At 46.2% G+C, this 21,537-nt stretch overlaps 1 protein-coding gene across 13 annotated transcripts; it reads right to left on the bottom strand.

Moving 5' to 3' along the window:
• Positions 1-6: 6 nt before the first annotated feature.
• LOC124232418 (neuroblastoma breakpoint family member 6-like) lies at positions 7-21,472 on the bottom strand. 13 transcript variants are annotated; one of them, XM_046649392.1, is made up of 12 exons: positions 21,332-21,472; positions 17,170-17,224; positions 14,804-14,836; positions 12,959-13,006; positions 12,648-12,857; positions 10,568-10,670; positions 9,549-9,763; positions 8,429-8,480; positions 6,919-6,983; positions 3,324-3,560; positions 2,845-3,019; positions 7-487 (listed from the first exon to the last, which is right to left on the bottom strand). In XM_046649392.1, the coding sequence occupies exons 5-12, from the start codon at positions 12,823-12,825 to the stop codon at positions 466-468; spliced, it is 1,047 nt and encodes a 348-aa protein (XP_046505348.1). In that variant the 5' UTR covers positions 12,826-12,857; positions 12,959-13,006; positions 14,804-14,836; positions 17,170-17,224; positions 21,332-21,472; the 3' UTR covers positions 7-465. The 13 variants fall into 13 exon arrangements, with proteins under 13 accessions (XP_046505348.1, XP_046505347.1, XP_046505341.1 ...); XM_046649391.1 differs by lacking the exon at positions 14,804-14,836; XM_046649385.1 differs by having other exon boundaries at positions 12,648-13,006.
• Positions 21,473-21,537: the final 65 nt, after the last annotated feature.

A 21,537-nucleotide genomic window follows, 5' to 3' on the forward strand; every position in this document is an offset into this window, starting at 1 on the left:
GCACTTGTCTCAGGACTACCTCATGACTGAATTCAGGCTAAACGTTGTCACCATAGCACTGCATAGTTAGTGCTGTCTGTTCCTCGCACAGCCCAGCTGGTGGCACAGAACGCCCGGTCTGTCATGTTGTCTTTTGCCAGTTGCTCCTGACTCTGCTGATGTGCAGGACGGGAACTGAGAGCAGCGAGGGTTAAGGTCTCTCATAACCGTGTGTGGGTCTAGGCGGTGGTCTCCTCAGTGACTTAGCGCAGTTGGAGGCCGAAGGGCTGGCATTTTTCCCATCAAAGCAGGCTTTGCAGTAAAAACCTTGGAGAGTGCTTTGTGGTTGTGATGTTGATCTTCAGCATAGGATCCCTTCACTGTTCTGTTTGGGTTTTAAATTGATTTGCTGTTTCAGATTTTTTTCATCAAGTGAAAATGGTACTTTTTGTGATGCGGTTTCTTTCAAATCAGGAATATCTTTCCTTAGTTCCAGAGATCTTGGTATCTGAGAGACAGAAAGAGAAAATAAAAATGAAATGTGAGTCTTTGCAGGTCCCAATGATAGCTGAGCCTGGAGGGATGGCTATGTGGTGACAGAGGCCAGCAGGACGCTGAGCTCCTGTTGAGGGGAGGAGCTGAAGGAGGAGCACAGGCCGCTGAAGGGGAAAGTGAGAGCCACAAGGTAGAAGAAACACCTCCCTGCACTTCCATCCAGGCTGTGGTGCAGCATCGAGGGACACCCTGTCCTCACCCCACCAGGAGCCTGGTGACATCCCAGCTCAGAGCGGCTGCAGAGCCTTAGCCAGAGCCCTACCAGCCTTTCCTCAGCAGCCACTTCACTCCTGAAGCCCCTCAGTCTGGAGCAAAGTGATGGCTTTCCCACACCTCCCAGGGAGGGATGTGCTTAGCATCCACCCCCCACATTCAGAAACAGACTGCTGTCGGAACGAGAGGACCCTGGGCAGAGAAGCACACCCTCTTTAACTCCACGTCCCAGTGCTCTGAGGAGGAGGGGCACAACGCTTGAACTGGAACCCAGGCCTCAGGCCCTTTCCATAATTTGTGGAAGGTGAGAGGAAGGGCTCCGATCTGGAGGTGTCCACAGACCACAGACACTGTTGCATCACTTTGGCTCAACGGGAAAAAAGGGTTTACAGAGAAATTCTTCTCCAAAGAGACTGAGGAAAGAACCAAAAAAGGAGAAACTCAAAATGGAATTAACAAAAAGAGAGCAGGGACGGTAACCATGGCCTCATGCATTTTCCTTCATTCTTTAGCGTTGATTCCACACAGGATGCACCTTAGGGCATTTCTAGGAGTATTCTCAACATCTAGACCAAAAACTCCGAAGGGGAAGCATGAGGCACCTGGTTTGACTATGTTCTCTCCCACCCCACCCCTTTATTCCCCACAAAGCACTGCATAGGGCAAGATTCTCCTTTAGTCTTTTATGCCAGTGGAGAGAATGGCATAAGAAGCATAAACATGCAATCTTTTCCTGACTTTCAGCTGTTACTTACTATTACGTTCTCTTTAAGGGAATGAGCATAAAGATTCTCTTTGGGGCTTTTACTTAACGACAAAAATTGATCAATACTAAAATTCTCAAACTGTAGTGCTGAACGCATGGGACTTGAAATCAATTGGATGGAATAGGAACTTCTAGTTTTATATGAAAAATATTAAAGAAAATACTAAATTTTATTGTGCGTAATAAGGGAGGTATTGTTTTCTGTGCACTGGGTTTCAATGAAATGCTCGTTTCCTGTTTTATCTTGTCTTCAGAAAAGTTGGAGAAACTCTCCTCAAAGAAGGGAGGTCAGAAGTCTAATCCATTCATCTACCTCTTTTATCTTCTCACTTTTTTCCACGTTGTACAAAGAGTGCTGTTGAGAGAGGCATACAAATCCCCTCAATGGCTGATGGATATTCAGGCTTTTTAATGAAGCAGCCACACATTCTGGGCATTTCTATCCTGAACCTGAGATCATCGTAGAGGAATGGTCCTTGTCACGTCTAGCTGCATGTTAGAATCCCTGGGGAGCTTTTGAAATCTACTGAAGCCCAAACCCCACTCCTGACAATTTAAATGAGAATCGCCAGGTGGGAGGTCAAGGCACTGATCTTAATTAAATTTTCACCAGGTGCTTATTACAGGGCAGTGTTAATGCCAGCTCCAATGAGGCCCTGAGGTGAGGATGCTGAGTCCCTGGAAGCCCCATGCACATTAGCACAGGCCTGCACATGTGGGCCGAGGAGAAAGCTGGCTCCAGGCCAGTCCAGCACTCCCACCTGTGACCCAGGTTCTCATTTGGTTTTTGTCATCTGGGCTCTTTGTCCTCAGTTTTAACACTTCTTCTTCTTCTTCACATGGAGAGGTCCACGGTTAAGGGTTGTCCTAGGTCAGATTCCCAAAATGACTCAGGAGGAGGATCCATGTGTGAGTGACTCATTGAGAAGAAAGAGGCAGTGGAGTTGGGGAAGCTGGGAAGGGAAGGCAAAGAAATGAAGAAAGTGTGTGATTTCAGGCAAAGTGCCTTGTGTTCAGCGGCATCAATGATGCTCTTGTGATGAGGAGGACCATGGGCTCAGGCTTGCCCGTGGCTAAGATGAAAGCAGAGAGGGAATATCAGGACAGCAGCGGCAGGGACACAGCAGAGTTCAGAGAGCAAACGAGATGGAGCTGGCAGGGCCTGGCAGGGTGGCAGCCCCCATGGAAAACAGAGGGAAGGCCAGACAGAGGTCGCATCAGCTGTTGGAGTGAACAAATGAGGAAGAGAAGAGACAGCGGGAGATTGAGCTAGAATCTTAGCTAGAGAGCCATGAGGCATAAGTGCATCTAAGAGCCACCGATGTGATTACCTCAGCACCCTCAGCTGAAGGCTGGGGAAATTGCATGTTATCCTCCACTTGTTGAAGAGCAGTTTTCTTTTGATAATCTTCTGTTTCTGGGCACTTAAGGCAGCTGAGCCCTCAAGAGCATCACCCTCCAGCTTGGGAGGTTTCTTTCCTCTGAGGGAAGCATCGAAACCCAGTCCTGAAAAATAAAACCACAGCCAACAGGATCCATTGTTATTCCTGATCGTACTGGGACTTAATCCTCCACCTAGGAGGGACATCAAAGAAGCAGAGTGGCCAGAACAAGAAAGGCCACTGAAAGTCCATGGGTGAGGTGAGGCCAATGGCGACACTTTCATATTTTCTCTTTCTTTGATCTTACTCACACTACCCAGTAGTGATGAGATTGCCAGGAGGTGTGGGAGAGGCCCATCACCTCCCCGCTCCCACCCTCTGACGACTAACAATGGACCAGAGCTTCGTATTCCCCTTTTCTCTCTCACCTTGGAAGAGCGGCCACTGATTTCTGAAGGGACCGTGGGCTCTAAAGCTCCAGGTGGTGGAGCAAAGGCCAAGCCTGGCTTTGCCGTCACCACAGTCCAACTGGTCCAGCTGCAGCAGCAGATAACTGGTCACCTGGGTGCCTGGCTGCAGCTGTGTCTGTGAAGCTTGCAGCTCTGGCCTTTGGAAACTCCACTTTGTCCTCAAAGGCCCTCGGTGACCGGCCTCCAGGGTGGGAGCTGAAAGGAGAAGAGGGCTCAGTGGCACCAATCCCAGGTTTCCTTTCCTCAGCCCTGGGAGCCCACCCATTTCTAATGTCCATGCCTGTCAGTGAGACCACCCAGCGACCCAAAGCAAAAAGGCAGACCTCATGTACATGAAGGAGCTGTCAGCTTCACGTGTGTCCCTGGGGATGCTGAGATGGCAGGTGACAGGATGCAGTGTCCCAGAAGTGAGAAACCCACTGAGTCCAGAGGACTTTGGATGGAAGGATGAAGTCATGCCTGTGAATCTGTTCTCATTAACTTAGTCCTATAGCTTAGAGAGGAGGTTCTAGAGAGGCCTTAGGACATGGGGGAGAAAGCGATGTTGATGTGTACCCACAGTATAAAAGAACAGGGAGAGAAGTACGGCCACAAGTCTTCAGGTCCGGTAGAAGACACACTTGGGAAACCGTAGAACAGGGACCGAGTTATCCGAAGTTTTGTAAAGTTCTGCGGCCTTCTGAGCAGCTTTGTCTGTAATTTTTGACTGCCCTCCACCCACCCACACATGTAAATATCTATAGCCACGCAGGGCACCGGCAGCTACAGGACATGTAGTAGAGGTCTGAGTCCCCGATTGGAAACTTAGGGACAGAGAAGTGCCACAGAGTCAGACTTTGTGGTTCTTCAGGGAGGTAAGAGAGCGCTCAGTCCTGTGTCCCACACCCCTCGGTGGGGGCTGGGCAGTTCTCCCTAATAAACGTGTATATTTTGACTGTGAAATGAACACATACTCTCAGAAAGGGGGCTAACAAAGACTTCAAATAGCCTCAGGCCAGTCCAGGTCAGACTCAGGCGGGCTCCTGGCCCGCAGGGCCTGCTCTGCACTGCGTGGGCTCCCCTCTCTCCTGCCCTCTAGCCATCCTCATTCTCACCAAGGGTTCACTGTTCCATAGAAATGTCTCTGTGTGTCTGTTGCCATTTTGTCTTCCAGATCACAGACTCTCCTGACTCCTGTCCGTGCTCCATCCAGCCTCCCTCAAGGTGCGTCCCCTGGTTCCATCCTCTCTCACCAGCAAATGTCTCACCCGCCTTCTTACCCCAGATCCTGCCCCATCCTGTGCCTGCTCTGCTGGGGGAACTTCCTCTCCCCTCTCTGCTACACACCCTCAACTCTGCACCTCCTTTGCACTCCCTCCTTCTGTCTTCTGGCCCCTCTTTCTTCTACAGCATCGCTTCCCACACCTCCCTTAGATAAATCCTCTGGAATCAGCCTGCCCTCCAGCCCCCACCCCAGCCCTGCACCACATGCCTCTTCTGGCCTCCAGGTCTTTTTCCACAAGGACTTCTCTCGGGCTGTACCCTGTACTGCCTGTAGCCCCTCTGCTGCCATACACAGTGTTTGCATGTTGTCATCAGCGAACCTCAACACAGGACGGGTCTGTGTAGAATTTAGGTGATCTCTTCACTTATCTCAGCCCATCTGCATGGGGCAATTTGTCCTTTCCTGCTGCATTTTGAACGATGGCCTGGCAAGGCCGTGCCCCATCACACACATCTCACTTCTGACGTGTGTCTGAGCATTTCTCATCCTCCTCATGGGGACCGAGACCTGGCTGTCAGGGTAACCGAGACAGAGATGTGCAGCTTTACAACGGCGGCAGGACAACTCTAAGTGAGAGCAGAAAAGCCCCGAGGGCAGGGGCTGGTGAGACAGATCTCTCAGCCCTGGCTGATTTTCCATGGAGAGAGCTCCTCATGGAGCTGCAGCTCCCCTGGGAGGGCCTGCGTGAGCCGCTGGCTCTGCTCACAGGACGGAGTGCTCTGAGAGGGTAGGAGCTGGCAGATCGGCATGAGTGGAAACAGGAGTTCTTTGGATGAGTCTCCCAACTTTTCTGTTTAAGTTTAAAATTGTTTGACATAGTTTGGAACAAAGCACAAGGAAGAGGGTGAGCACCATCCCCGCTTAGTCCCTGATGTTCCGACTGCTGAGAGCAGGAGACAGAGCCTGAGCAGGGGAGTCAGGCCAAACGGGGGCCACAGTCACACTGTGCACTGACTGGGGGTCTGGGGCTAGCAAAGTGACCTTGCTGAGCCTCAGTGCCCTCGGCTCCAACATGAGATACCTCACCTATTGAGAGTGGCTCTGTGAGGACCGAATGGGTTATAGTGTCCACGGAGCTCACTTGCTGAGGGGCGTGGCACACAACAGACACAAAAGACCTGTGTGACATTTTCAGTCATGAATTGTTGTGATCCTCAGAAAGCCTTCGATTCTCTGCACCTCGGGAAGAACGGGAAACAGGAAAGAGGATGGTCCAGTGTGAAAAGGCCCTTACTGACCCGAAAAGGTTGAAGGACCAATTGTTCATGGTCGATTTCACTATAAAATAGTCAGAGAGAGTCAGGAACACCACAGATTTTCTGGCTCTTCCTACAAGATGATTTCATGAGTAAAGGCTCCTAACAATCCAACCGCCTCGCCCAGAAGAGAAGTCCGGAAGATCGCCTCCGGGAGAGGAGATGAAAACTGTGTTTGAATCTCCCTGCTTGAGGAAATGGCGGCCCCAGTGGGATCTTGCTCACCAGGGAGGACTTTTCTGGAGATAATGGATAGGGAAGCTTGTGTGCTTTGCTCATAAATTAGGCCAATACCCCGATCAGGTACACAGGCTGTTGATAGTTTACATGAGATGATACCGCCGAGACTAGACACGTGATTGAAACTACAACCTCCACACGGAATAAATCAATGGTGTTGCACAAAGGACGAAACCCATGGCCATTGGTGGAGGATGAAAAATCAGAATGAGAGCTTTGGCTTCATTGAAAACACAGAAACAGGCAGGATTTGGTGTTCAGGATCTCGTATCCAAATGCTTCAGAAGCGGGTTGGCACCCCAGGGGAAAAACTTTGAGCTTGGGAACCATGTGATACATGTTGCAAATATTGAGCAGACTGCAAACCTGTGTGGAAAGCCAGAGAGTTTGTACAAAACTACTCAGGAAATAAAAGTAGCAACATCATTCCATGAGTATGAGAATTCTTAGGATGGAAAAGAGATGTTTTTCACAAATTCCTCCAGGTAACAAAATGATGGCTGAGACTTTGCCATTATCCCTCTATTTCCCCTCTTGAACCTGACTTGATAGGAACAGTCTGCAGTTGTGAGAAATGCCAGGTGACAGGAGTTGAGACTAGAAGAAGAAAATTATCCGACCACAGGGTGCTTCTTAAAATTAACTTCAGGAGCACAACTCAAACTAGAAGGAGTCTACAGAACCCATTGGCAGGGATGCACCTCTCAGCCAATGCAGGGTGCTGGATTCAAAGAACATAGACATTACCAGAAAACCGCAAGGAATTTGTGCCATTTACAGTGGGAGTACTCACCCTCTGCATCCAGGGTTTGGAAGATTTCGTGTCTGTCAAATGACAATGAAGAATCACTGTAAGGTCTGTAGGAGGAGGACAGGTCATGTTCAATGGAACAAAAAACAAAATATTTATTCACGGCGTCCTTGGGGAATCCATTATCTTTCATATAGAGCAGATTGCTGCTGAGGGTGTTGGGGTACAGATGAGTGAAGATAAAAAAAGGCATTAGGAAAGACAAAAACCAAGGGATGGTTTGGATGGGAAGGATGAGAGTGGGATCACCTAAAACAGAATTAAGGCACCCATGAAGAGAGAAAAAGGAAACTTGCCCTGTCTAGGAAGAGAGTGTGGTTGGAAAGTGAACAGGAGAGAGAGGGAGATCATTAGAGAGAAAAAGAGAAAGAGGGAAAGACAAGTGCAACAAGGACCCAGCAGAGATAGCTTAGAGGATGGAGGAAAAGAAAAGATTATGAGAAAGAGGGAAAAAATGTGATGAGAAAGAGGATTGAGTATACTAGGAGACGAGAGACATGAAAAACGTAAACTCAGAAAAGAAGAAGGGTGGCGTGAATAGTATTGGATAAAGTGGGCAGGGCATAAGCGAAGCAGCCAAGGGTAAACTGACTCTGGCATGAGGGTAAACGCAGAGAAAGCTGGGCTTTCGGATGTATTTTAGTACCAGTTGGGGCATGATGCGGACTTTGGTCACGAATGACCGTCTTGGCCGGGAAATAGCCGCCACCGTGGGAACGGCAACCGGGCAGAGGCAGACATGCGTCCTCCGCTGGGTGACAGAACAAAGAGAGAACGGGAGAGTGCACGCCATCCGCTGACAGATGAGCACACCTCCGGCCTCTGACTGCACGTGACCACACTGGAGCGAGACCACGGAATTGGCCCATCTGAGGACCACGGTGAGAAACACAGAGCACTCTGGGAAAGGGACACTTGGCGGTTGTCTGCATGGGGAAACGGGGATAGCGAGCACTTCCTGATGTCCCTATATCTGAGATCATCACATTTCCCCTTCAAATGAAGTCCCTTCTTGTTTCATTGTATAATCCCCTTGATGGTCTCCATTCTATGCTTCTTTCTTGAGTGTTTACAGAACAGGTACATTTTTCTCATCTCACTGCATTTTTGTTGTTTAATGCGGTTAATCATCCCTTTAGTTTTTGCACTGCTAGTTTACTTCCTTCCAGAGACCATCATTAATGTGTAGCAGTTAGATATGCGTCTCACCCTGATTTTTGTTGCAGGAGAGAATAGACCTTTTCTCTATGTGCATGATTTCCTAAGGGTGTTGCGTTCTCTTGTGTCAGACTTACAGGTCCATAGAGACGAGTGACATTGAAGCTAACAGAGCCTTTTCCTTGTTGGTTGAGTGAATTAAATCATTACAACCTCCACGTTTCCTTCTCTTGCCTCTGGCACTTGTGACTTTGTTCCCCTCACTTACTGTTCTTTCTGAGACCGTCTCCACATTTTCCCCACCCATTACCGGCACCAGATTATTCATTGTCACCTGTGAGTGAGTGTGCCTTGTGTCTTTTCATCTTCCTTGTCTTCGTTATTCCCTGCAAATAAATTCAGAAATGTCCAGTTAGCTCTTTCCCACTTTAACCTCTATAAACGCAGTGACCTCAACAGCCATAGAGACATAAATATCTATGCAGGAGTCCGTATGGTCTTGAAGTCCTAGCGCATTGTCTTGAAAGCATTGCCCCAGCATGGATTTCTGATTTATCAGGCGGTGTGTCTGTGATCCGCTGGATCACCATCATTGCAGACTCTGCCTGAAATTGGGCAAAAGTTTAAGCTGTCTTTTGTTCCTCATATCACTGGGTACTTGTCCAGCTTCCATCTTGAATTCTGCGACTGCGTGCTCCATTCTGCCACAAATCCTGCCAAAGGCACAGGCCCTATATCCCTTCCCAGCTCTCACAGAGAACCTCGTCCTTTCTCTAAGGAGACAAGAAAGAACCCAAGCCAACATCCCTCATCTGGGGACTTTAAGGGCCCTCCAAGTTGGCTTCTGTGTGTTGTGGAGGGAAATTCTCTCTACGGAAAGGTCTCCAGTCTAAACTCTCTACCACCAAGTTCTACCACATCCAGTACCTTGCCCAACCCCACAGAGCGAGGGGCTTGCTTTGTTCTGAAGTGCATTCACAGACATTCCTACGTTTGATGACTACAGCTACCGTGAACAGATTATTGGATCCATTTTACTGCTGAGGAGATTGATACGGATGAAGTAAAAATCAATCTCTCACCCAGTGTTAGTACCGTCAGCTCTCAGGCTGGAGCCTGGGAATGGCCACCCTTAGTCCAAGGCTCTTCTCACTCAAACAAGCTGCCTCCTGTCACGTCCTCTTTTGTGTCCTCTGACAGTAGGTAGGTGTGGCCTCCTGCCCTAAAGGTCACAGTCCATCAGGAAGGAAGCCGACACTTGCACCACTATGACCTCCACCCTGGGCATATCTGCTCTCTGCGCCCACCTAGCCAGTCCTGGTCCTACCACGGTCCCAAGTGCAACACGCAAACTGGGACAGCTTGTCAAAACATTACGAGGGGGGGTGTGGAGGGTCTTGTGAGCCAGGCACCTTGGAGAAGTTCAGTGCAGTGAGGGCCTGTGGCCACCTTACCTGGGCCGAGTATGTGGGCAAGGTGCTTGGCCAGCCTATATCCCTCAGCCAGTTGCTGGCGGAAGGCCTGCCCTTGGTGGTCGTCAGAGCCGTCGTGTGTCAGCAGGTCATTGAGGTGCTGACTCAGCACGGCCCACACTTCTCGCCCTTCCTGTAACTTGTGCCGCAGATAGGCCAGTTGCTGCTCCTGCTCTTGAATTAGGAGATTGGATTCCCTAAGGTGGGACAGAAGAGAAAACTTGAGAGTCCAAAGGGATGAGTGACAGATTCTAAAGATTTTCAAGATTTCTGTGAGAACTGCCCCCAAGGAGTCCTCAGAGAATTCTGGCCGATGTGTGGCGACTTGCCTGTGGCCAAGAGAAAGAGGAAGGTAAATCACAGGTTTCCTCTGTATCAGAGAGAGCTCCTGTCAGATGCCTGGACATCCTAGTCATTGTTTCTGCTGTCAACAAAACCAGGTGTCTTCCTAAACCTGTTTTAAAAACGTGTCTCTTCAGTTAACCCCTTCAGCCATGCCCGCTTCTATGTTGAAATACACATGGTGCATTCTGCAGTGAATGGACACAAAGCCAGACACAGAAATGTGCACGAGCACAGCTGGGTTAGCTGGAAAGAACACGAGAATGACAGGGTCAAGGAGACAGAATTCTTTAGAAAGAAAACACAACAAGCCCTCGTGAGACAGGCGGTGATTGTGATTAAAGGGAAATGAGCGGGTGAGGGCACAACACTGTCAACGTACTAAATGCCACCGAATTGTTCACCTCAATTTGTGCAAATTCGTGTTTGGTGAATTTCAGTTCAAAAATTTATAGTTTTGAAAAAAAAGAGTAAGTGAGCCTCTGAATAACTGGAGTCCATAATTTTCCAATTACTTTTCCCTAGTTGCTTTATAAACATTTGAACACAAGTGCCTGCCACGTACATTTCTGCCTTCCCTTGGCCCAAAGTTGCTCCCTGCCCCACTTCAGCTTTTCCCACAGCTACCCACCAGCCCACCCCCACACAGCCCTCCTTACCTGAGCTTCTCGGCTAGCGCTGACTTCTCTGCCAGCTTCCCCTCCTCAAAAGGCAGCTTGTCCCCAAGCACGGATTCAATGATGTCTTTGCACTCTCCACACTCTGAAAAAGGACAGAGAGCCCTGCCTCAGTGGAAAGCTGGCCATGCTGCTGTGGTCACTGCCTTCAAGGGAGGAAGCAGGGTCCATGCCCAGTACCAGGCTCCACACTGGGATTTCCGCATCTTATTCCTCGGCCTCCAAACTACTACACAGCATTGGGTTACTCCCCATTTTAGAGCTGAGGAAAGAGAAGCTCCAAGGCACAGAAAGTAACTAGATACATTAACTTCTATTTGACAAAGGCAGAATTCCCATCCCCTGAGACTGACCCTGAGTCGTGGGCCTTAGTCACGTTACCAAGCCTCGCAGCCTCCTAAGTGAAACACCAAGCAGGCGCGTGCAGTAGCGATTGCCTGTGTGCTTGGGAAGGCCCGGTGGACTCTACTGACTGTTGGTTCCCTTGAGCTCAGAATTTCAAGGTCAAGTACATCCAAGATAAAGACATTTATATGGATTCAACCCTGTAAAATATTATGCATTTGCCCATAAATTTCTGAAGGAAACGTGCACAGATACTAAGAAAGTTTGTGTTAAATTAAAAGCAATAGAAGGAAGAACTAACAAATAGTGTTGACCCTGTGACAGGGACTTACAGAAATCATCCATGTGATGCATTGCAACAACTCAAACAAGTAGGTACCATGACAGCACCGTATTAACAGAGGAGGAAACTGAGGCACAGAAAGACACACAGCTTGGATTGGAGCCCAGAAAGACTGGCCCAGAGTCCATGCTCTTCACCACTGCACCGTGTTACATTGACACCCAGGTCTCAAGTGATATCTTTCTTCTTCATCAGCTTCAAAATGTGTTTCCTACAGTTACGCTGTGATTCTAAGGCAGGATGTAAATAAAACTTCGTTTGTCCTTTCCTGAAAGCTCATCTCTTCACTTTTTAAATGGCAGGCTTTGATTTTCTCTGTGTCAGTCATTTTAGTTACTCCCCCCTCAATGGCTTATTGAAAAGCAATTGTAGGAAACGACCCCAATTCAGGCTCCGAGTTGTCAAGATCCTTCTAAACACTCTGCTGTGCACATGCCCTGGTTGTCACGGTTCTTGTCGTCACTACAGCCCAGTCTCACTGAGCAGGCAATCGAGCTTCCAGTTTTGAGGCTGACTGGGGCAGGGAAGGGCCTGCCTCACACACTGGCTTGAGTTTTCCTGGGGCTAGTGGTCTCCCCCACCTACCTCACTTTGTGGCCTCAATTTGGCCACAGGTCTCATAGCCCAGACTCTCAAGGTCACCTGGACCTGTTGGTTGCCCTGCATCCCTGAGGGTTCACCAGCTGAGCGGGAGACACAGGTGGTGGGACAGATTCTCTGGTTTCCATAGAAACAGCCCCAACCTTACCACAGGGTGTCAAACGTCTTCCTCAGACTCAGGAAGAAGAGCCCGTGCCCTGGAAGAGAGGGCTTCCCTCTCACCAGGGCATTCCCTGTCTTGATGGTGTCACTCCTGGATAGCACAGTTTTGGTGAGGAGCATATTCATCTTTAAGCTCCTATAAAGCAGCTACTATCATCTGTTTTCCCACTGTAAGTAGCACAGTGCTTTGCCCATGGGACCTCAGAGAAGCTTGAACTGAGGGAGTTCACTTGTCCCAGACATTTAGGCCAAGAGCGATGCAGGATGTGGTAAAGGACAGAGAGGATGCTGAGAGAAACAGTGCAGCCCTTTCCTGAGAGGAAGACGCAATTGTGTGGCTGCACCAGCAATCGATGTCTGGGACTCGAATTCTAAAGCCGCCCTATACCACACTGCAAATCTGAAAAAGTTGCTAAACTCTTTGTGCATCAGTTTCTCCATCCCCAGCAAAATGAGGGCAAAATACCTACCTCTGACTTTCCTGGATTGTGGTCAGAATGAAAGTTATTTTGACAAAGGGACCAGAGGATAAAGTCTGGAGAAATTTTAGTGTCTTAGAGGGCAGACAGGGATCACTCACCCATCTGGGGAGCACGGCCCTGGGAGACTTACTGTGCTTCTGCAGCTCGGTGGCCAGGGAGTAGGCAGCAGCTTCGGATACAAGGAATTCCTCCATGAGGGCTTGGAAGTCCTGCTTGCTTTGTGCCAGCTGTGAACGCAATTCCTGGTTGGACTCCTGGAGGGTCACCTCTGCCCTCGGATCAGACAAAGCGTGAGGACACACGGCCATGGTGATGTTGGCAGAAGAGGTAGAGCCAGAGACTGGGCAGAGAAACCCAAACATATAATGAGTGAAAAACAAGCAAAGACAAAAAGGTTTCATCAGGCCAGAGGGGTGTTATACACAGGAATCCTTAACTTACCGTTGGGGACAACTAGATCAACACTCTACAACAGCTGAGGGTCCGGAACTGCCAAAACAAGGTTCAAGATGACAGAGCTCAGAGCCACAGGCACCGTCTGCAGCTCAGAGTCAGACAGGAGTGATGGAGAGAGGCCCCAGCGTGCCAGTTAACGGTCTGGCGTTGCAATAACAGAATTGGAAGGTGGAGGTGTCATGGAATCTTAGGAGCCCCTGCCTTCCAGTTGCCTAGGCCCTGCTGCTACCCCAGGCTGCCCGGCCTTTTCTGAAGGCCACTGCTGATGGGCATCACCCAAAAGCAGCTGTCTACTCTCGTGGTGACACTACCGACCTGTCTCTTTCCAGAAAATATCTAAGCATAGTTCTCAGTGCCCATTCCTGTGTGCATCTCAAAACAGAAAGAGAAACCCGTGTCCCAACAAACTTTGTCTTCTGAAGCACCGTCACGAAGTCACCCCACTTTCTCTCTAAATGTAAACAGATCTTAAGGTTTTCCCATATGTGAAAGATGGCAAACTTTTAGACTCCCATGCTGCTATTCGCTGGGCTTTCTCCAGGTTTTTCTACATCCATTAAAAGGGACAAAAGCAGAGTGTAATACTAAGTGAATGAATACTTCGTTAAAAAATTATTCTCTGTCCTGACTCACAATACTCCTCTTGCTGCATCCCTGTGTTGTGTCGACTTCTTGCCCCTCACTAGGGCAGCATGTTGGCTTATCTTCAAACTTAAGTCAGTGTGACAGCTCTACCTCCTAAAATCCTTCTCTATGTGTGGGCCGCTTTTGTGGTTGTTTTTTAAATGTCCATAAACACTATCTTTCCTACTTGTTGCTTCCGGATATCCACATATTATGAATTGTAACCCCACAAGAGCTCTTTTTCAGCTCTGAAAATGATCAGAGTAGTTTGTGAGTGTATCCTGAATACATGTAGTGCCCATTTCTTTTGCAAACACTTGTCAACCTGATGCTATTTCTTGTCTTCATTCAGTTCACTCATGTTTGGAACAGATCAGGGATGCGGAGCAGGTTTTATGGATTATTGCTGGACAGATCCCTTCGAGCTGTCGTCATGCTACTGACCTGCGGTTATATTCCTCTACCAGAACGTGGAATTTCAAGGTCATGGTTCAGGGATGGTCGATCACCCACAGGGGACATGTGCAATGGGGTTCAGAGACAGAGAAGCTGAGGTTGAGAAGAGGAGGACAGGCAGGGAGGGAAAGTTGTACCCTGAACGCCCTCTTCACACTCTTGTCATCTGTTCCCACCCGGGTCTTGTGAAGATGAGACTTGGGAGACCCCCGGTAGCATTGGTCTCTTCAGTTTAGCTGCTCCAGTACTTTGATTTGAGGGTGCGATGCCTCTGCCCAAGTACCACTGAGCATTCATGTCAAGGTAAAGGGCAGAGGACCGCATCAACCGCTTTTGAAGCTCATCTTCTTTCTACCCTACACCATCCTCCAACCACACTGTGGAAGGATTTGGTGTTTGAGATGCATGTAAAGCTTTAAAGAGATCTCTCTTTTGGCGTCAGTTGGACCCGACATTCCTTTCTTTACATCTCAAAGTCTGTGATCTAGGGGACCCAACTGTACTGAACTCGAGTGGAGTTGGACCTGCTAACTTTCTGGTGTTTTGTTAGATGGCTAGTATATTTCTAAGATTTTCTTACTTAAATGCCACTGTTGAAGTTTAACGAGTAATAGGATTTATTTCATAAGGTGACAGACTCAGAGAAGACTGGTCTCATCCATGTGCAAAATCTAATTTTCACTTCTATTCAAAGAAGGCCAGAATTTGAAATTAGGGCTCCCACCATTTTCAAGGTGGACTCTCACTTACCTCAGGATATCTTCCCAAGGGTTCATGTCTCTGCTATAAAATGGATGAAATTAAAATGAAATCAGATGGGACAGGTCCTCTCCATTCTAGAGGGCTCCAACAGTTTCTCCCCTGCTTTAGAGACTTGACTGAAAATATCCTTGTTGTTCTGCTCTGTCCTGCTTTTGTCTTTTGCATAAAAGTGATACGGTTCAGTGTTTCCTACCCCCAAGTCAATCATTTTAAGATTCACCTGGAGCCAAAGCATCCTGAGTCAAAAGAACAAAGCCGGAGAGATCATATTCCCTGATTTCAAAATATACTACAAAGCTATATTAATCAAAACGTCATGATAGTGGCAGAAAAACAGACACACAGATCAATGGAACTGAATGGAGTGCACAGAAATAAACCTTCACATCTACGGACAGCTAATTTGCAACAAAAGAGTGGAGACCATACAAAGGAGGGAAGGAAAGTCTCTTTGATAAATGGTCCCGGGGAAATTGCACAGCCGTATGCAAAAGAACGAACGTAGACCCTTATCTTACACCACACAGAGAAATGAACTCAAAATGCATTAAAGACTTGAATGGAAGACCTGGACCCATAAACTCCTAGAAGAAAGCAGAGGCAGTACACTCTTTGGCACTGGTCTTAGCAGTACCTTGCTGAATATTATATCTCCTCAGGCTAGGGAAACAAATGAAAAAGTAACCAAATGAGACTACACCAAACAGGAATTCTTAACTTACTGTTGAGGACAACTTGATCAATACCCCACAACACTTGAGAGTCTGTAACTGCCACAACAAGGTTGAAGATCTCAGAGCTCAGAGCCCCAAGCACCACCTGTAGCTCAGAGTCAGACAGGAGTGATGCAGAGAGGACTCAGTGCGCCAGTTAACGGTCTGGTGTTGCAATAACACAATTGGAAGGTGGGGGTGTCATGGAATCTGAGGAGCCCCTGCCTTCCAGTTGCCTAGGCCGTGCTGATACCCAAGGCTGCCTGGTCTCTTCCAAAGGCCACCACTGTTGGGGACCACCTTTCAGCCACCACTCCCAATAGCTGTCTGCCCTTCTGCTGATAGCGACCTGTTTCCAAAAAATATCGAAGCATAATTCTCACCGTTCTTTCTTATGTGTGTGTCTAAAAACACCGAGACAAAACTGTCCCCCTTTTATTTCTTGGGAATATTAAGCATGGCAAGGGATACCATCAACACAATGAAAAGACCATTACCAACTGGGAGAAGATATTTGCCAATCATAAATCAGATAAGGGGCTAATATGCAAAGTATAGAAAGAACTTATACAACTCAACAACAACAAAACAAACAGGAAAAACCCAATTAAAACATGTGCGGAGGATCTTAACAGATAGTTTTCCAAACAAGGTATTCAGGTGGCCAATAGGCACCTGAGAAGACGTTCTACATCACTAATTCCTAGGGAAACGCAAATCCAAACCATAATGAGATATCACCTCATGCTTGTCAGAATGGCTATCACGAAAAAGAAAATAAGTGTTGGAGAGGATGTAGAGAAAAGGGAACCCTCATATGTTACTGGTGGGAATGTAAACTGGGGCAGCCACTATAGAAAACAGCATGGAGATCGCTCAGAAAACAAAAAACAGAACTACCATATAATCCAGGTAGTCCACTTCTGTGTATTTATCCAAAGAACACAAACTCACTGATTCCAAAAGATTTATGCACCCCTATTTTCATGGGAGCATTATTCATAACAGCTGAGACTTGCAAGCAACCTAAGTGACCATCAACAGATGAATGGATAAAGACGATGTGATACACACACACACACACACACACACACACATACCATGGAGTACTACTCAGCCATAAAAAGAGGGAATCTTGCCATTTTTGACAACGTGGAGGGAACTTGAGAGTATTATGCTAAGCGAAATAAGTCTGACGGAGAAAGTCAAATGCCATAGGATTTCACTCATACATGGAAGATAAAACAACAACAAATAAACATATAAACACAGAGAATAAATTGCTGTTTCCCAGAGGCGAAGGGGGGAGGGGAGAGGGTAAAGGGGTAAAGGGGCACATATGCTGGGTGACTGATGACAACTAGACTTCTGGTAGTGAATCTGATGGAGTCGATACAGAAGTTGAAATATAATGATGTACACTAACATTGATATAATGCTATAAACCAGTATTACTGCAATAAAAATTAATTTAACAGAAAAAGGAAATATATGTCAAGCAGAGATGGAATACCCGTTGCGAGAAATTAGAGATCCTCTGCCGAGGCATACCCTTGCAGCGTCTAAATTTCTGCCATTAAAATTTCACCTCTTCGGATCAAAACATCCCACAGGAATACCCTGTTAAGATGTTAAGCTTACCTGGAATATTAATTCTATCAGCATCATAGGCTCACAACAAGTGGTAAGAAGATCACTGAAAAACCAAGAAGAATGGATTTGACCGAAGACTTATAACAATATTACAAAGATGAATGTTCCTGGCTGTACTCCTACCAATTTCTTAAGAACCCTAACTCTCTTCAAATTCCTTTGAAATAGCTCTGGGAATCCCCCAAGGGGACTGAAATCTGCATTCCAGAAACTTCTCTGGTCACCAAGGTGCACCTGCCATTTGGTCATCTGGTAGCTGCAGATAACCAAAGGGGCAACTATGCTCTGAGGCCACCAAGGACTCTATGATGAAGATCTCTGCCATCTCCGGTGCCAGCTCTCCTGCCAGTGCCTTCCACTCTGTGGCTGCTGAGGCCCGACGTGGAAGGAATTCCTGTCTCTCCCAGGAAGCCATCTTTCCTCGCAGCCCCAACTCTAGCCCACCGTTGCTTCTTATGTCTGGAGCCTTCCTGTATCGACATTTTACCACTTTCCTCACTATTTCATTAGAACTCCTGTGTATCAGAGTTCTGAGTTGAAACATTTGATTTTCATAGATGACTCCATGGTCAAATGCAAAAACAACTTCAACAACCTTGCATTTAGTTTTATTGGGTTTGGGGAATTAAACCTATTTAAATTAAAAAAAAAAAAAAGCATCACCTGGGAGAGTTAGTACAAATACAAGTCCAGAGTCTTCATCTGTAGTGACTCTGATTCAGTGGGCTGAGGGGGCCTGGAATCTATTGTTAAAGTTGCTCAGATGTACAGTCAGGTTGAGGACCTACTGATAGCATCGACCTTCCTCACAGTTTTGGGGATGAGCATTTCACGTACATACTACTTCTAATCCTCACGATCGATCTGTGAGGAGAGCGTGGCCTTTCCCTGGTTTGCGGATGAAGAAACCAAGACACAGAGAGGGTCTGAGACTAGCCCAAAGTGCCCTCGCTCTAAGTGCTGGAGCCAGGTGTCAGGTAGAGTGCCCCTCCACCCCAAACCCCCTCCCACATTTTCCAGTTCACTCTGTGTCAGGTCTTTCCACGTACATGCTTCCTGCCTATACCTCATTTCTACCAAAAACTTCCTGATTTTAATGTTTCCATCCGATATATTTCCATCTGACATATTTCACAACAGGCTAACAGCATCCTATCCTGGCCACTGACTATTAACTTGGGACACGTTGCTAATGAAAATACAGGACGTGGGAATGTGCAAAGACACATTGCTTTACGATGATGATGTAATTTGCAGGCTATAAAATTCTCCGTTTTGCGTACAATTCAGTGACTTTTGGTCTATTTACAAGGTTGTGACACCATCACCACCATCTCATTCTGGAGTATTTTCTTTACCTCACAAAAGAAACCCCGTCCCTATTGGCAGTCACTCCCTATTCCTCACCTTCTTCCAGCCCTTGGCAATTGCTAATCTACTTTCTCCCCATATGGATTTGCCTACTCTGGACATCTATTCTCAATGGAATCATAAAACACGTTGCCTTTGGTGTCTGGCTTCTTCACTTGCCATAATGTTGCCAAGGTTCATCCACGTTTTGGCAGGTATCTGTACTTTATTCTTTCTATCCTTGAATAAGACTTCATTTTATGACTATACTCCATTTTGTGCGTTCTTCAGCTGAGGGCATTTGGGTTGTTTCCACTTTTACTACTATGAGTAATGCTGCTGTGAATATTCATGTGCAAGTTTGTTTGTGACCGTGGGTTTTCAATTCTCTTGCTATGTACCCAGGAGTAGAATTGCTACATCTATGTCAACGCTGTATGTAACTTTGAGGAACTGACATGCCGTTTTCCAAAGCGTTTGCGCCTTTTTACATTTCCACTAGCAATGCATGAGGATTTCAATTTCTCCACATCCTCCTCCACACTTGTGGTTGCCCATCTTTTAATTACAGCCACACTAGTGGGTGTGAAGTGGTATCTCATTGTGGATTTCAGTTCTGTTTTCTTCATGATCAATGATAAACATCTTTTCATGAGCTTCTTGGCCATTTGTACATCGTCTATGGAGAAATGTCCATTCAAATCCTTTTCCCATTGATAAATTGAATTGTCTTTTTATTATTGACTTGTAAGAGTCAATACTAGACACGTCAGATATCTGTTTTGCAACTGTTTTTTCTGATTCTGTGCGTTGTCTTTTCACTTCCTTATTAGCATCCTTTGAAGCACAAAAGATTTCAGTTTTGATGAAATCCAATTTATCTATTTATTCATTGACTGTTCTTGCTTTAGCTGTCACGTCTAAGATATCATTATCTAATCAAAGACTACAAAGATTTACACCTATGCTTTCTTCACCACATTGCTTTGAATAAGAACTTTCCTGGGTTAGGGTACAGGGATATTTTTGAATTTGGAGTCCTATAAATTGATATGGATCCCTCCTGACCGATATTCACAGGTCTGCCAGTCACTTCAAAGGAACATCCCTGTGCCGTTGCAGAGATCTGGGAAATCGTATTTATGACTATCCCGGCTTTGACTCAGGTGAGAGTCCTGATCATGTGCTTCAGTTTCTCCTTGACCTCTCCTGGTTTCAGAATTTGTTCAATATCTTTGGAGTTGAAGAACTGATTGAGTGTCTTTCTGAGGAACACTCAAGGGTCCAGGTTATTCTGAACCCAGTGGACTTCCTCATTCCGCTCCAGACAGAGAAGACTGTGGGGGTTGGATAGGGTGTAGACTTCCATCTCTGGTCTTAGAGAGAAACGAGCCTTGCTTCCGGGTTTGGGGATGGCTGTTCAAAAGACTCTTGCCCCCCTCTAATTCTTTGTACTCTATACATGACTTCTTTCTAGAAATGGTGGGAAAATACTTATTTTAGAACATCTTGTCTGTTCTCTGCCAATTGCTTTCTGTCTACACATTTAAAGTGGGTAAAGGAGGATTCAGAGACAAATTTGTTCTTAGCGTCTATTATTGTTCAAGTGACCGTATTTAATCCTATGCACTGTCTTATTAGCCAGGTTTTATCCTTTTCCTTTTGAGGAAAAAAGCTCAAAAAGGTTAAAAAATACTCCAAGGTCACAGTCTAGGGAGGAGAGGAGTGAGCGTTAGAAACCAGTTTCGTTTGACCTTCAAATTTTCATCCACGGTGAGTGTCTTGGTGTTATGTCTAAGATTTCTTTGCTTATTCCTTGTTCATGAGAATATGTCCATTTTTCCTCCAAAACCTTTATAATTTTAACTTTCACATCTCCAATTAACTCAGTGTGTGGTAGAAGGTAGTTGTGAATATTAATTTATTTCTAAATAAATACTCATTCATTCTAGAGCTTTTTACCAAAAACGTCTTTCATTATCCCAGTGAAGTGTCTTGGTGACTTTATTTTAAAAAATCAAATAATTGTATATGTGGGAGTCAATTTCTTACACTCTGCTCTTTCACATGATACATTTGTGTGGCGTCTACTTCCACCGATACTATAGTGTGTTAATTACTGTGGCTTTAAAGTGAGTTTTGAAATCCAGTAGAGTGTGTCCTCTAATTCTTTTGAAATCTAGTAAAGTGTGTCTCCAGTTAATTCTTCTTCAAGGCTGTCTTGGCTATTACAGGTACTTTGATTTCCATATACATTTTAGAAATAGCTGGTAAATCCCCTCCCAATGCCTGCTACAATATTAACTGGAACAATCTTGATGTGACATTCTTACAATATGGAATCTTCCAATCTATGAAATTGATATATATTTTTCTCTTTATCTAGTGTTCTTTAATTTCTCTCAGAAACAGTTTTCAGGGATCTTCACTATATGTGTTCTTAGGCATTTAATGACTGTGAATGTGTGAATGTTAATCTCTATTGTGTTTTATTGAATTTCATTTTCTAAATACTCAGTGCTAATGTGGAGAAATACAGTACATTGCTATATGAATGCCATTGAGGTACAACTTAGGTACAATAGACCGCACCACTTTAAAGTACACAATTCGGGGCATTTCAGCAGCCGTAAACACTAATGAAACTACTGCCCCAATCGAGGTGCAGGGCATTTCCATGATCTCACAGCATTCCTTTGTCCCTTTGCAGTCCGTCACCCCCTCAACCCTCAGCTCCAGGCAACCACTGTCCTTACAGATGGCTTGGCCCTTTAACAACTTTATGCAAATGGAACCATACCTGTATTCTTTCATGGCTGCGTTCCTTCATGTAGCATAATGACTTTAAAATCCATCCATTTGTATGGTAGCGAATGGAAACCTTTTGGTGGTGAACACGATGTAGTATATACAGAAGTCAAGTTATAATGATGTATACCTGAAATCTATAAAATGTGACAAAACCAAAGTTACGTCAAGAAAAAATGAAAAATAAGAAATAATAAG

This window comes from Equus quagga, unplaced genomic scaffold, assembly GCF_021613505.1.
Source record: "Equus quagga isolate Etosha38 unplaced genomic scaffold, UCLA_HA_Equagga_1.0 HiC_scaffold_5887_RagTag, whole genome shotgun sequence".
Lineage (NCBI taxonomy): Eukaryota > Metazoa > Chordata > Mammalia > Perissodactyla > Equidae > Equus > Equus quagga.